The 15,810-nt window shown below is 39.2% G+C and overlaps 1 protein-coding gene across 8 annotated transcripts in view; it reads right to left on the bottom strand.

Annotated features, from left to right (window-relative positions):
- BICC1 (BicC family RNA binding protein 1) overlaps positions 1–14,904 on the bottom strand; it is a 286,247-nt gene extending 271,343 nt beyond the window's left edge. For 6 of the 8 annotated variants that reach the window (XM_042908455.1, XM_042908456.1, XM_042908457.1 and 3 more), the window contains exon 1: positions 14,695–14,904. In XM_042908455.1, the coding sequence (XP_042764389.1) occupies positions 14,695–14,884 (190 nt within the window). In that variant the 5' untranslated portion in view covers positions 14,885–14,904. Of the gene's footprint in view, positions 1–3,518; positions 3,776–14,694 lie in introns of those variants that run through there. The other 2 variants (XM_042908460.1, XM_042908462.1) reach the window with 1 other exon arrangement.
- Positions 14,905–15,810: the final 906 nt, after the last annotated feature.

Genomic DNA, 15,810 nt, shown 5'->3' with positions numbered 1-15,810 from the left:
TTATTTGCCATATTTTTTTGTTGTGATTTTTGCACTTTACAGAAGCAGCCACCTCCCCAGTGGCTTTGTATATTGGAAGACTTCTATCAATCAGCCTGGCTAGAGATTCTCAAACGCTTTATAAGGATACATATTCTATGGACTTTGTGTAATTTTCCAATTACAGAGGTTTTCCAGTTTCTTTTTCATGAGGGTTTAGTCTCTTTCACCTTCTGGTGTCTATCTAGAGTAGTGCAGATTCTCTAGCACTACCACATACAGTTGAGCTCTCTTTGGTTCTAAATAGCCCCCAGCATCCAAAGTATGCCAGTTCCCCATCAGCACTCCAAGTGAAGCAAAATATAAACCAACCCCTCCTAGCCCCTCACCCCAAAAAAACCCTGGGACATTGGATACATGTTCCACTACTCTCTTTCCCTTCCAAGGGACGAGCAGAATATGGGGCTTTTCCTTTTAATTACGAGTTTTACTGGCCTACAGGAAGGGCTGATGGAGATTAAATGAAACCATTTCTCTGACCCATTTCAATGCAGATGCTCCTGTCTTTGAGCATTCTCATAATGGATTTTTGGACTGTATATTGCTAAGTCAGTGTTTCTGTAAGGGAGTGAGTTCTAGAGCTGTCTACTCCACCTTCTTTTTGAGAACAGACCAGTTATCTCTGTAATGTCACATTATAACAAACTCAGTGGAAACATACACAACAGCAGTCATCAAAAATTTATAGTGAAGACTGGTCTTTGATTTAGAAAAGGTATAACATATTTCAAACACCCACTTCTCTTTCTGAATTTTTTTGCACCTAAAATATACAAAATTATTATACTGTACAGACTATGTTATATACCATCTCACCTCCACCACACTTCATCTCTGACTCCAGTCAGCTATAGTTAATGACTCTGTGCAGGTGTCAACCCACTTTGTGCTAACAGTGCCTCATCTCAATCTTACTCCAAACAGACTTATCACTTCCTGTTCTCGAAGTTTGTTGGATGCATGCAAGGTCAAGAGGTATCACACATATGTAACCTAGAATTTCTGAGAAGGCAAACTTCATGGGGCAACCCTCAATCCTTTTGAAAGAGGGATAGAAACTTTTAGACAAATGGCTTCTCCTTTTAATCCCTGGGATGGGTGATTTAGGGATGTAGTCTCTGGGACTCAGCAGAAATAATAGTCACCCTCAGAAGTAACCAAGTCAATAATGTATCATTGTATTGGCTTTGGCTTCTTCTTCCCCATTTGACTCTCCTTATTCCCTCACCTCCTCTCCTTGAGACTATTTCCCAAATAAACTAGCTGCTACAAGTACTAGCCTTGAGGGACAGAGGTAGGCGACCCCAGGCTAAGAAGCACATTATGTAAGCAGGGCCTTACTCCATGGGATCTACTTTTCTTTTCTGTTATTGAGTATAGGTGGGTTTCTTCTCTTCCACCTGACTGTATTCCTCTTAAAGGTAAAAATCCTTATTCACTTGTGAAGTCTCATAACATGACCTCATGATTTTTTTAACACATACAGTAATTTCCCATTGGGTTTTTCAGATGGCTCACTATTCCTAATGATTTATAATAAAAGATAATTTTTACAAGCTTGAAAGCTAATAATTTATGCAGAACTTCCTTCAAATTCAAATCCACTTTTATAAATTTGTTGCTCAAGACTAGATGTTTTGACTTGGTCAAACATATTTTCCATAGATAATGCATCTCAGAAGTCCATTCATTGATTGTAAATATATTTTTGAAAGCAATCTTTCTTTTTAGGTGAAAATACGACTGCCAGCAATGTTACACTAAATTATAAATCCCATAAAAAAATAAAAATTAAAACTTTAGATTGATGCTAATCTTGGGTTTCATTTACCAATATTAAAAAAAAAATTAAGAAAAGCATTCCCCCTGGATTAAATAAACATTCCATTATATGATTCCTCCTGCAACACTCAAGCTAAACATATATTTTTCTGGCTTTTTAAATTAGATCATTATAATCAAACAATTTAAAAGATAGCAGTATCTAGGGGCACCTGGGTGGCTCAGTGGGTTAAGCATCTGACTCTTGATTTGGATTCAGGTCATGATCTAATGGTTCATGGGATTGAGCCCTGTGTCAGGTTCCATGCTGACAGTGTAGAACCTGTTTGGGCTTCTCTCCCTCTCTCATTGCCCCTCCTCCACTTGAGCAGGCTCGCACTCTCTCTCTCTAAGATAAAATAACCTTTAAAAAAAACACAAGAGATAACAATTTCTTGCCAAAATACTGATTTTGCCTAAATGGTACTTCAAAAGCTCAGAATATGATAAAGGGACCAACCCAAAAAATAAACAACACAAGCTATGGTGGTCTTCTGTACAAAAGAAATATTGTGTTAGTTCTCAATAATGAACAAGCAATTAAAATAATTCTGAAAATACTTAAAATTTGGACATACAGATAGATATCTTTTTAATTGAGATTTTACTCTAATGAACATTATTATATTCCCCTACTATACTTCTCTAGTGGTTTATATGACATATGCAAATCTTGGCACATGAAGCTTGATAATTGGACATTTTGGCAGAGAAGGAAAATGTGACCAGAATATGCTACTTAGGGAAGCATACAATATCCTTTGCTCATCTAATGCAAAACCTTAAATCAAAAACCTTAAACCTTACTATCAAAAACCTTAAATTAGCTAACATCTAGCCCATAGGCACTGTAAACCTGACTGCCAAGATGTCAGCTCACAGTCAGCTGTCTTTTGAGCAGTTGCTCCTCCAAAACCAAGATATTCCAAACATTTTCATTGTACCCTCTTCCCCCATTTGCTGTGAAAGCTCATGTGTGGTATCCTACCCAAACCACTCATGTATGTAGACTCAGCCTCCAACACCACATGCCAGGCACTGCTGGGCTTGTAGTGTATGCTGTGCAAAAGACTCAGAACACTAAAACTGGAGGGCATTTGAGGGGGCATCTAATCCAAAATCCTGAGAGGTTAAATGATTTGTACATGGTCAATGGCAAGACTAGATCATGAACTCAAGTTGCCTAACTAACCCACTCTTCTGAGAGGAATGGTTTATTTCCTTCTAATCAAAAGGACTTCAGTGAGTATCCTAGTGCAATGAGCAAACTAACATAAAAGACCACTTATGTCAAGAATGGATGGTCTCTTATCTGAGATGCTTTAAAATCATATTTAAACAAGTATCTGAAGATGTATTCCTGTAAGAAAAAGATAATCCAGTATCTGCAAATAATTAGGCTAACCTTGATAAATTTCAATGTATACAATTAATTGAGATCAGATACAGATACAAATTATTCAACATTAACCTCCCTGAATTATTCTGCATATTCTCATTTAATACTCTCACTAAAATACTATCACTAACCATACAAGATTCTACACAGTCCCTAGAATAAAGGTAAAGTAAAACTAACTTGCATGTGGACAATTACTATGCCTTACTTGTGTAAGGCAGAACTGTTGGTATTTTTTAAGGCCAAGAACATGCCCTACCTTTAAAGTCCAATTCCAGGAGGTCAATGCCAGGTCCACAGCCCAAAACAGAACAGTTTTCAATCGAGCTCCACCATGGGTCATTTATTCTATAAACACAGCACTGGACTAGATGCTGGAGAGAATGGGAGATGAATTTGAAACATATAGGCCATGTACAGGGAACAACTGTGAGCCAACTTTGTATACATGATCATATAATCTTCACCACAGCCCTGGGAAAGAGATGTGATTACCCTGTTTCATGAAGAAGAAAGCAGAAGAGTTAACCAAAGCTACTAGAAGGCAGAGCTTTGGAACACGTGCATTCTCACTGAGAATTCTAACCTACCTTTGTGCCTACCACCACATTCCTTTGCATTTCTGCAGGGAGCTGGGGAAACATGAACCTATTCTGGAGTACAGTTTCTCATCTTAGATCCAGATGTGGTATGTCTCCACACTGCATAAGAGCTTCAATTCTACAACAACCCTAAGGAGAAAATGAGTATCTAAATCCACTAAAAACTCCAAAAAGAAACCAGGCCCCAAGTTTAAAGGGATCATTATAGCCTTTCTGTCTGTAAAACACGGATCCCCACAGCACTGGTATCTCACAGATTGTAGCATAAGAGGTGGGGATTGCTGAACAGGCCTAAAGCACCAGAACAGTGTCTCACACATAAGTGCTCAATTAAAGTTGGCTGCTGCTTTCAAAATCACTACCATTCTTCGGTAACCATATTCCTCAACTTTTTTCCCTCAGAATACAGTTCCAAAGGGGAAAAAAAAAAGCAATGTAATTCATGTTTACTATAAGGTGGTCTATAAAATTTTTTTGACCAAATGTATTCAACTATAAAATTTTAATTCTGAAAAGAATCAAAAAGAAATATAAAGCATTATTAGCTTAAATGCTAAATACAAAATAGTTAATGCTACAGCATGAACTACATAAACTCTATGCAAATAGTCAAGGATTCTATGTCAAGACTACTTTTCAAGGCAGAAAAGTGAAAACAGCCATTAGGATAGTGAGATAATTGATGATTGTTTTTATTCTTAAAAATTCCCTTCAGAAACAATCAGCAAAACTAAAAGGCAACCAACAGAATGGGAGAAGGTACTTGCAAATGACACACCAGACAAAGGCTTAGTATCCAAAATCTATAAAGAACTTATCAAACTCAATACCCAAAAAACATATAATCCAGTGAAGAAATGGTCAAAAGACATGAATAGACACTTCTCTAAAGAAGCCATCCAGATGGCCAACAGGCACATGAAAAGATGCTCAATGTCATTCCTCATCAGGGCAATACAAATCAAAACCACAATGAGATATCACCTCACACCTGTCAGGATGGGTAATATTAACAACTCAGGCAACAACAGACGGCGAGGATGTGGAGAAAGAGGATCTCTTTTGCATTGTTGGTGGGAATGCAAGCTGGTGCAGCCACTCTGGAAAACAGTATGGAGGTTCCTCAAAAAATTAAAAATAGAACTACCCTATGATCCAGCAATTGTACCAATAGGCATTTATCCAAGGGATACAGGTATACTGTTTTGAAGGGGCACATGCACCCCAATGTTTATAGCAGCACTATCAACAATAGCCGAAGTATGGAAAGAGCCCAAATGTCCATCGAATTATGAATGGTTAAAGAAGATGTGGTATATATATACAATGGAGCATTACTTGGCAATCAAAAAGAATGATATCTTGCCATTTGCAACTATGTGAATGGAACTAGAGGGTATTATTCTAAGTGAAATTAGTCAGAGAAAAACAAATATCATATGACTTCACTCATATGAGATAAGACACACCAAAAGATGAACATAAGGGAAGCAAAAATAATATAAAAACATGGAGGGAGACAAAACATAAGAGACCCTTAAATATGGAGAAAAAACAGAGGGTTACTGGAGGGGTTGTGAGAGGGGGGATGGGCTAAATGGGCAGTAAGAAATCTACTCCTGAAATCATTGTTGCACTACATGCTAAATTTGGATGTAAATTAAAAAAACAAAATTAAAAAAAGTTCCCTTCATATTGCTTTTTAAACTTCTGTAACAACAAATGTGTCCTTTTAGATTATTTCATAATATATTAAATAGGTAGGTGTCTGTTACACCTAACTTAATGGGAGTCTGTAGGAAAATTAAATTTATTCTGAGACTCCTGTGCAATAATAAAGACAATATACCCCCGCAAAGGAATATATAGGCTTGGGCTCTTCTCAAGTCCCTTACAACAAGCCACTGTAAACGATGGTGTGCCAGTAACAAATTATGCTAGGCTAAAATGCGTCAAGATGGTTTAACATGGAGAAAGTACCGGCTTCAAACATAAAGGAAATCAAAGAAAGAAAAGGATCTGGAGCTTTTTAATTCTGATCATCATCATCTATGTAGCAATGTTTCTCAAAGAGTACAAAGTCCTAGGATCACCTACATCAGACTCACAAGAGATTCTTTTCAAAATGCAGATTCCAACCACCACTACAATCTTCAAACCTACACAATCAGAATCTCCAAGAGAGGCCCAGAGTTTGCCTTTCTATGCATACAGATTTTTATGCATACAGATTTTAAGAACTATTGATCCAAAGACATGTTAATCCAGTAAAATAAACACCATTCAAAATTTTCAGTGAAGGAAACATACAGAGCTCTAACTCTAGATAGGTAATTCAATTACATCCTAATTTCTCACCACTATCAGCTCAAACAAGCCAGGTTGTAAGAGCACAAGCACAAGGAGCAGACATCCTGAAAATCTATTGTCTCTTCTTGCCTAACCTGTGAAACTTTTTCTGGAAAATAATTTTACAAACTTTATCAAAAGTCTTAAAATGCCCATGCCCTTTACCCCCAAAATTTCACTAGTAAGAGTTTTTCCTATGTGAATAATCAAGGATGCAAAAAACATTTTTAGGCAAGAGTGTTTAGGACAGCAGTATTAATATTTATCATCTGCAATTTTTTGAGTATATGCACTGCATCTGGCACTGGTAGGTGCTTTACACACAGTATTTCTAATCCTCACAACTTAGAAGATACTTTTATCCCCCTTTTAGAGATAAGAAGACTGAGGCTCAGAGAAGTTATTTACTGGTCCGGGCAGGAATTATTAATCTGCCCAGGATCTGAATCTTGGGCAATCTGAGTAAAAACAATAGGCTCTTCCCACTCCCAGACACACACAAAAAAATGCTATGTTTAAGCAAAGTATGATATGTCAAGGGGAGAGTTCATATCCATTTAAAACCATGCTCTTCAAAATCTTTAATGAAATGGAAAATACTCATGACACAATGTTAAGTGAAAACTGGGTGTGATCCCACTTTAGAATGCAAGGGACACAAGACACAGAACGGTAGGGACTATATCCACCTTGGTTTTGTCTGCATCCCCAAAGCCTAACACTGTACCTGATATATAGTAAGAACTCAATATCTGTTGTAAAAATAAATTATGTGTGGACATATTTTTTAAAGACCAGAAAATAATTCCCAAAATACTATCAGTGGTTATTGCTAGATTCCCAAAATATTATCAGTGGTTATTGCTAGATTAGGAATGACATTTGGTTTCTCTCTTTTTTTTTTTTACATTTGTTTGTACTTTAGAATATTCTATAAGAAGTTCACATTACTTTCATAATGAGAAAAAAAACTGCAACGGCTAATTTTCAAATCCTAGATTTAAGCATCTTGCTACACAAGAGATGCAATTAAGCTTCACATAAACTCAATATGCAAACTAACGTCTGGTTTATCTTACTCATTTTAACAGAAAAACTACTTTACAGTTAGAAAGTGAGCATTCTCTTTTTATACGCCAGCACCGATTTAATACTGGTAACAACTAAATGCTTTCATCGCCTACAGTTATTAGTAGCTTGGGAGGCAGGAAATGTATTTACAAATGTATAAATAACATCTACAAAATGTTTCTATTAATGGTTTATGCATTTTGGATACTGCCCTAAATGTTAGTATCACAAGGGTTAAAAATCAAATTTGGTGGCTTCTGCAGCAAAACAAGGGTTTCTTGCCAAGGTCATCCCCATGCACAGCAAAAGCCACTATAAGTTAGCATTACAATTGTGCCTCATCCCTGGTAGTTTATTAAGCATTTTACATAAAGGAATACATATGGTCACTGTTATCCCAAGCATTTTTTAAGAACTATATTTAAAATAAACAGAATAAACAAGAATGAGCCAACTGGTATATTTTAATAGCTCATCATTCTGGAAAATTTCAAACAGCAAAACATGGCACAAATCTGATGATAATTCTACTATCAAACTGCCTCCAAAATGACTTCATCTTTCTGAACAAATTCCGGAATACTGCAGTAACCAATCTACAAAAACCCAAAAGGAGAGAAACATGAACTACACTGAACCTGTCAATTCCAAAAGCAATTTGAGATGGGTGACAAGCAGGAAGGAAAAGGGAAGAGAGAAAGGATATCTTGGGTAATAAAAGGAAAAATGGGCATTTGTACTGTTGTGTAATTATCAATCAAAAAAAGAAAAAAAAACCAGTACCTGATATGGAGAAAACAGTGGAGGAAAAAGCTACAATACTTAGTGGCCTTAGGTCCTGTTTGTAAAAGCAGTAGCAGGATGAGAAGAGCTTTATATGATCAAAGATATTTTGTCTTTGGAATTTATGTTTATTCCTGGATTATGCCAAGAAAGAAACTCTACCTACCTATAATGCCACTAAATAATCTAAATCTCTAGGGATTCTCCATGCAGGCCAGTCTCCAAATACAAGCAAGCCTCTGCTGCTTCAATCACAACTTCGCATTTTGCTACAATTCCCCCTGCTTCATCCGCTGTAGGGAAATAATGGGTTGGATCCATTCTGGTTCCCTTTCTCCTTTACTTAGGTTAGAGAAGCTGGAAAAAAAGTTATAATTCCAGCATCTCTTATAGCAAAGAGTGGCCAAAAAAAATACAGATGGAAGTTTCAGGAGAGAGAATTCTTTGACAAAATCTTAAATAGAAAACAATGTTTATTCTCATTTCCCCTGCACAGACCCCCAGATGCACCTCCAGGCATAGCTATAGCCAGTCTACAACAATGAGGCCAAAAGCCACTTGAGGGTGGGGAGGTGAGGAGAGTAGTCGCTGGGCTCCTTGATGCCCTTGGGACAACTATTGTAGGGCTGAGACCTCTTAGCTCCAGGTTTTGTGTTAGGTGGAGAAAATAAACCTCTGGCTTGTTTAAGCCACTCTGTGTTGAGTTTTCTGTTAGTCACAGCCAAATACATTCCCACCCATTAAAATCATCAATATGACAAACCTTTCTGTTTTAACTTATCAATGATCAACTTCACCAAAATTCCAGTCTTCACAAAGTTAAGATTTACTGAGAGTCCATGCGTTTACTGAGAGTGTGTCCTCGATGTCCATGAGGGCAGGGACTTAACACCCATCTCCTTTTATCCTTACAGGAACCCTACTAGAGGCAAAGTGCAGACCCCAATATGGGCCACTCTAACAGCAGCTCCTGAGCTCTTTACTGTCAAGCTACACAACCACTGACGTACATTTTCATTGTTTATAAAGTGATCTTAACCTTCAGTTCTGCTCTCTGACTCCACTACAATTGTCCTAACTTTCTGACTGGAGAAAGACTACACCTAAAAATTAAATCTCCCCTTCCCCTAAACAAAAGGGACTTACAGGCAGCTTTGAAAAAACAAGCAAGCAAACAAACAAACAAACAAACAAACAAAACTGGCAAGCATTTGTTTTCTAAGGTTTTGAAATCTTTATCCATCACAGGGCACAGAGCTGCTGTTGCACTAACACCTACTAAGCACCATGTGCCTGGAAGTAGGCTAAGGTTTTCACATGCAGTGTCTCATCCAGTGCCCACAACATTCCCAGAAGATAGGACTACTGCTGTCCCCATTTTACAAGTGAGCAAATAGAACATGTAAGCCCAGACACAGACTTTGAAAGAAGTGTCTTTCCAGATACCGATGAATGACAAATTCAGAGCAACATAAAACTAGAAAGGAGATTGATTTTTCATCTACTCTTTAGTAAAAATTTCAGAAGTGACTGGCTCAGGACCCTTCAAAAAATGAAAAATACTTAAGGCAAGGACAACTAAACAGGGTGTAAAGCCATCTCATCCTGAGCAAAATCTGGAATTTCACACTCATGTCTAATATAATTTTACTCAGTATATACTCAACCACCTTTACAAGAAGCTAATATACTCATCATACTGTGAGCTGCCAGGAAGGCCAATAATATTTAGATAGCTATGATTATTAACTTATCATAAGACCATTTTAATTCATTTTCCAGTACACCTGATTTTTATTTTCAATATAAGAATGTTCATTTTATGAATTACGGTTTATAATAGAGTTATTATCCATTTATTCAGCACTTCCAGCCCCGTAATGTTTTACATACATCTTTTTTCTCTTAATTGTCACAACCACCTCAAGATGCAAGAACTATTAACAACTCCTTTTAGAAAAAGGAGTGAAGGTGATGAATTTTCCCTATTTCCCTATTAGAAGGCAGCACTGAGACTCAAATCCACATTGGGCCCAGAGCCTTGTGCTTTTAACCACTAAACTTCATTAGGTTATTAGATTTGCTCTTGTTGTATTAGCCTTAATCAAGCATTAGCTAGAAAACTATATTCAGCTGAGCTCGTATTTATCTTCCTTTTCAGTAGTCCCTAATTTTCACATATTTGTGCTTCGTATTTCTCACACAAAACATCTAAAAAATAAGACCATCTTCACTAAAGATTCATTTTACTTGCTGAATTAAAGAAATAACATTAATGCTGCTCTTACTTTTAATCAATGATGTGTGATAACCTGTTTTAGTGGCTAGTTCTGCTACTCAAGCAAGCAGAAGTAAATGATTCCCATTTTGCCTATCAATGTAAAAATGCAACATGGTTTTTAAAGTCTTTAATAGCAATATCCTAAAAGCCCACCAGATGTCAACCTCAGTTCATGAAAACAGGACATTTCCTACCTTGTAACACTCCATTCTTTCTATAATGAAACAAGGGATTTGAAATTTTGAAAATGCCTATGCTTCTAAACTATATGTAGGAATTTTTTTAATTTTTTATGTTTATTTATTATTGAGAGAGAGAGTACCAGTGAGGGAAGGGCAGAGAGAGAAGGGGACAGAGAGAATCCCAAGTAGGCTCAGTGCCACCAGCACAGAGCCTTATGTTGGGCTCAATCTCAGGAACCGAGTCAGGAGATCATGACCTGAGCTGAAATCAAGAGTCAGACGCTTAATCAACTGAGCCACCCAGGCACCTATTGGAATTTTTAATTATATGGCACATGTGTTATGTTTTTCAACGTAAAAAGAAAAGTGTAACAGTAAGATGTAAAACAGCCTCAAAGAGAGACAGAAAGAGAGAGAAAAGTATAAATATACAAATTCTACATTTGCCTCTCAGGGTCTCTAGAAAACACCAAAACTGTATATCTGACTCTTCTGACTTTACACCATTCTCCTCCATCTTTCTATACTATAACTCACATTTCCTTGACTTAAATGAATTAATACTATTATCTCACACAAGGCATGAAATCTAATTTTTGAAAATTAGTAAATAAATTAAAAACAATTTTTCTTTATGATTAAACAGTGCTGTCCATGGTATCCATTCCAAGGCTGACCATTAACTTAAATAAACTTGAAAATAATTCCCATTTATAAAACCATTGACTAATAAAGTTGATAATCTTCATTTACACTTGAACAAAAATGTCAGATACTCTACATGGCTGTTCCAAAGTAGTTATTAAACCAAAAAAAAAAAAAAAAAAAAAGACAGAAAGAAAGAAAAATTACTGATTTTTTCCCTTCATTTTCAGCCTGGTGGTTTTTATGTGTATCAATTCTTTTGAGATTCACTGATCATCCAAGAATGGTATTTAATTTCTTTGATCAGTGCCCTACTGCCCATATTTTAACATCACTGAATTTTTGGTCCATTGCGTAGAAGAATTTCTCTACTAATAAAAATGCAACCCATTAAAGATTAACTTGCCCCCAGGACAGTCTCTCTAGAAACAAATTCCAAGCATTATAATCACCAATTTGCACTATGTAGACTTAAAGACAGATCATCTTATTTATCCTGATTTGAACTGGAATTCTACACATTATTTTAAGGCAATTATGGAAAGAAAAATGGCAAACCAAATTCACAATAATGAGAAATCCAACCAGGCAAATACTAATTTGGAACTTTCCAAATGAAAAGTTTTACACCCAAGAATATCTAACAATATTCGAATATTTGTTGACTTACCAAACTTCCTATCTTGGTGTATATTTTACTTCTACAATATGAAATTGCACTACAGGTCAGAAATTATAACAGGTGCTGGAAATCTTTTGAATCCATGCTGTAATACTTACTATTAATAATAATAAAAGCAACTAATCTATATTAAGCTCTTATTTACCAACAGTGTGGCAAGTTTTTAGCTTATCAGGCATATCTCTTTTAATTCTCATAGTACCTACCGTAAAAGAAATACTAATTATCAGTCCCATTTAGAGATGAGCAAATTGAGACAAAGGCAAGCCCAGGAACTGTCCCAAGGTCTGTGGGATTTGAATCTAGGTTTGAGTGATTCTACTGCCCACTCTTGCTATAATCATCTGTTTTAAAACAAAGAGACACAGGATTATGTTTTGTTCAGAAAACCAGTCTTACTCCTTCAAACACAGTAGTTCTACATAATTTAACACTAGGAAGCATGCATCACAAAATGCCTTGGTACACTGTGCACTAGGTTCTGTTGTCAAACGTGTTCAAAATTTACTTTCTCGGAATGCATAATCCACTTCTTGATGATTTCTAGGAAGCTAATCAAAGCGCTATGTTCAAGCATTAAAGAATTCTTTGGGGCTGAAATGTAAATATTTCATTATATACAGATTGTTGAATAAATATTAACTCTTTTAGGACTTTCTATAAAAGAAACTATCTCTGTGAAGCAATTTTAAACCATCTCATCTCAGAATATATCTACAAGGGGATAGCCTTCAAATTTAAGAAATGTATCACCCATATTTCATTTTATTCGAAATGAAAAAATTAATTTATTCAAAAAAGAAACCCACTTCTAGCCAGGGTGGCTCAGTCACTTAAGCAACCAACACTCGATCTTGGCTCAGGTCATGATGCCAGGGTCACAGGATGGAGCCCGGAGTTTGGCTCTGCACAAGGCATGGAGCCTGCTTAAGATTCATTCTTTTTCGCTCTCTCTGCCATTCTCCCCTCCTCTCCCCCCACCCACCCTGCTTTTTCACTCTTTCTCTCAAAAAAAAAAAAAAAACAAAAAAACAAAAAAAAAAAAAGAAAGCCACTTCTAAAGCTCAAGTCATACACGAGGGTTTCCTAGAAACTAACATCACTGTCACTACCTGTGTGAACAGGTAAGGAAGATATAGTATTATTATAAGATCCACCTTTCACATCATTCCACACTCGTGTAGGAAACAAACTGGAAACTTGGTCAAAGGATGGGTATGTACTCTATCAGTTTGATCCAAACAATCTCACAATATTTTTACGAATAAACTTAATACTTTGTTTTACAATCAGAAACTAGGAAAAAGAACCAGGGAACAAATGAAATAAAATGTATTACTGAAATACAACTTTAATTTCCAAATCTACTATAATTTAATTTCTAAATCTGCAATACATTATCCATATTTGAACAGTTTATCACAGAAGTAACTCTCTAGAAAATTATATAATTTAAAGCGGGGACGGGGGAGAGAACAAGAGAGAAAGACACATTAAGCACTAGGGATGTTTATCAATAACAATAAGCAACAAGGGAGATGAGTTTGCAGTTCATCCACAATCGCCAGCCAAACACTCCTGCCGTTTGTTTCTACCCAGTTATTGTCTTGGAAAATATGTTGTTCTCTCTTAAAATAACCCGCTTAATTGTTTTAAAAGCCACTGGGGAGGCTAAAATCTCCAGGGAGGGCTAAAAATCTCCATGTTGTGATGCATTGACTGATAAAGTCAAAGTAGGTTATGCACAAAGCCACAAAAGATAGTTGGAAAGCTCCAATCCTCTAATGATATAAGGGTACTAGCCACTGAATGAACCCATCATACATCCTTAATCAAATTAATGCCTGGTCCTCTACAGAATCACAGTCATTCAAACTACTCTATTTTTCTGGAGAAGGGAAATGACCACATTGGTGGCTTTACAGGTAGGCTAGTAATTAACATTTTTAAGGAAGGTCAAAATGACCTTGGACATTTTAGCATTCACTCTGAGAAACCAACCATCCCATTAAAACTCACCATTTGTTTCCAGTCCGATATGGTTAAAGCTATTGTGCCTGGGAAAGTCCCAGAGAAACTAGGTAATTAAACACACACACACACACACACACACACACACACACACACACAAATTGTGTAAGACAGATATTCATAGTACAGGAAGATTTTCATGAACTGAGTGTAACTCAGGATCTGTTTTATAAGCCTGTCAGGAGCTGAACACACGGTGTCCTCCAACCCAGCAGCATTGAGCTGACACAATCCCCACACTCTGGCTGCTTACCCCCATCCAGGCCCCTCTTTACCGCCCCGTGGAGGGTGGAGGGGAGGGAACTCCTATCTTAAATTCTGACACGGGCAGTGTTTCCCAATAGCTAAACAAGGCCCCTCAGCTGGAGGAAGTGGATACTGACAAGAGGAGAAACAGAGAGGGGCTCAGAGGTAGAATTCAAGGCTATCAGCGAGTGGGGATAGAGTCACGCATACTCTGTGCGGTCCTAGTGGGTCCTGATGGCACAGCCCGGGTGTCCGGACTAAAGTTGGCATCTCCAAAGTATCCAAGAACACAACTCGGGCGCGCCGGTACAAACTCGGCCTTTGGCTTTTCTGAAGCCGGGTCAAGTTAGCACAAGGCTCCCGGTGCCTGGAGACCGGAGAGGTGTGGAAGGGTGGAGAGTCCCGTGAGGTCTTCACTCCTTGGGTGTCCTGCAGTTCCGCGGGGGAGGGGACCGGGGAACTAAGTCGGCTGTCCCTGGAGTAGGGAGCTGCGCGCGGGACAGGGATGTCCGGGAAGGAGTACGGGTTCCGACGGGGAGTCGGAGAACGCGGGGGATGCCTACCTTGTAACATGGCCTCAAGTTTCTTCCTGTCCACGCGGAAGCGTTCCTCGCTCCACTCAGGACTATGCAAGGGCGCCCCGGCGACCAGGTCGTCCTCGGAACCTGGCATGGGCGAGTCAGTGCTACGCTCGCTGTTGGAGCCCGGGTCCGACTGAGCCGCCTGATAGCCAGGCTCTCCCTGGGCGGCCATGGTGGGCGCGCGGCGCTCGGGCTCCGGCCGCCGCTCTGCCTGCGCCGCCGCCTCCGCTCGCCGGCCCGGCTCGACTGGCTCCCCGCGCCGCGGCGCTAGCTCGTCCCCCGGCCGCCGCCGACGCCTCCGCCAACGCTGCTGCCACGGAGCCCCCGGCGCATCCCAGCCCCGGGAGCCGCCCGCCACCCCAAGTCCCGGCCCCAATCCCAGGCCAGTGACTGCGCCTCCCCCAGCCAGCAACGCCCGCGCGGAATGAACGCGCCTCGCCGCCCGCGCCTCCATCCGCAGGGCTCCGGCGCCCCCTCCCCGCCCGCCGCCCCTGCCGCCGCGCGCTCATTGGCCCCGCCGGCCCACGGGAAGCCGAGGCGGGCGGGCGCGCGGGCGGGCCGCCCCTGGCGCTCGGACACACTCGCGCGCGCACACTCACCACGTACACACTACCGCTTTTCTGCACTTACTTGCACAAGTCTTGTCCCGCACGCATACTTTAATAGTTCTTCACGCACAGACACTCGCCAGGTTTAAGCACAACACCTTCTGAACGCACACCAAGCGCCCTCACGATTCCCTTTTACTTACACTACACCCTGAAACTCACAGCCCCGGTTGGTTCCACGAGTTTGAAACAGGAGGAGGGAGAAAAGAGAAGACTAGCGGAAGAAACAATATCCATGGCTTGCAGACATCACTGTGGTCATTGCTTACACGCAGTTCATTCCTTCACTGAAGTTCAAACCCGGATTACTCCTCTCATCACAGCAAAGTGGCCAGCTGCAAGAGAAGCGGACAAGGGGCTTAGTCTTTATTGTGAGGAAAGGGATTTTTTTTTCCTGAATGAGATGAGTAAGGAGTCATTTTCTATGTGATTCTCAAGAAATGGATTCAGCTGATTTAAAAGGGGCAGTGGGTGGGGGCGGATAAAAGAA

Source organism: Panthera leo, chromosome D2 (assembly GCF_018350215.1).
Source record: "Panthera leo isolate Ple1 chromosome D2, P.leo_Ple1_pat1.1, whole genome shotgun sequence".
NCBI classification, from domain to species: Eukaryota; Metazoa; Chordata; class Mammalia; order Carnivora; family Felidae; genus Panthera; species Panthera leo.
The sequence above is the reverse complement of the archived record's forward strand: the minus strand, read 5'-3'. Positions and strand labels throughout refer to the sequence as shown.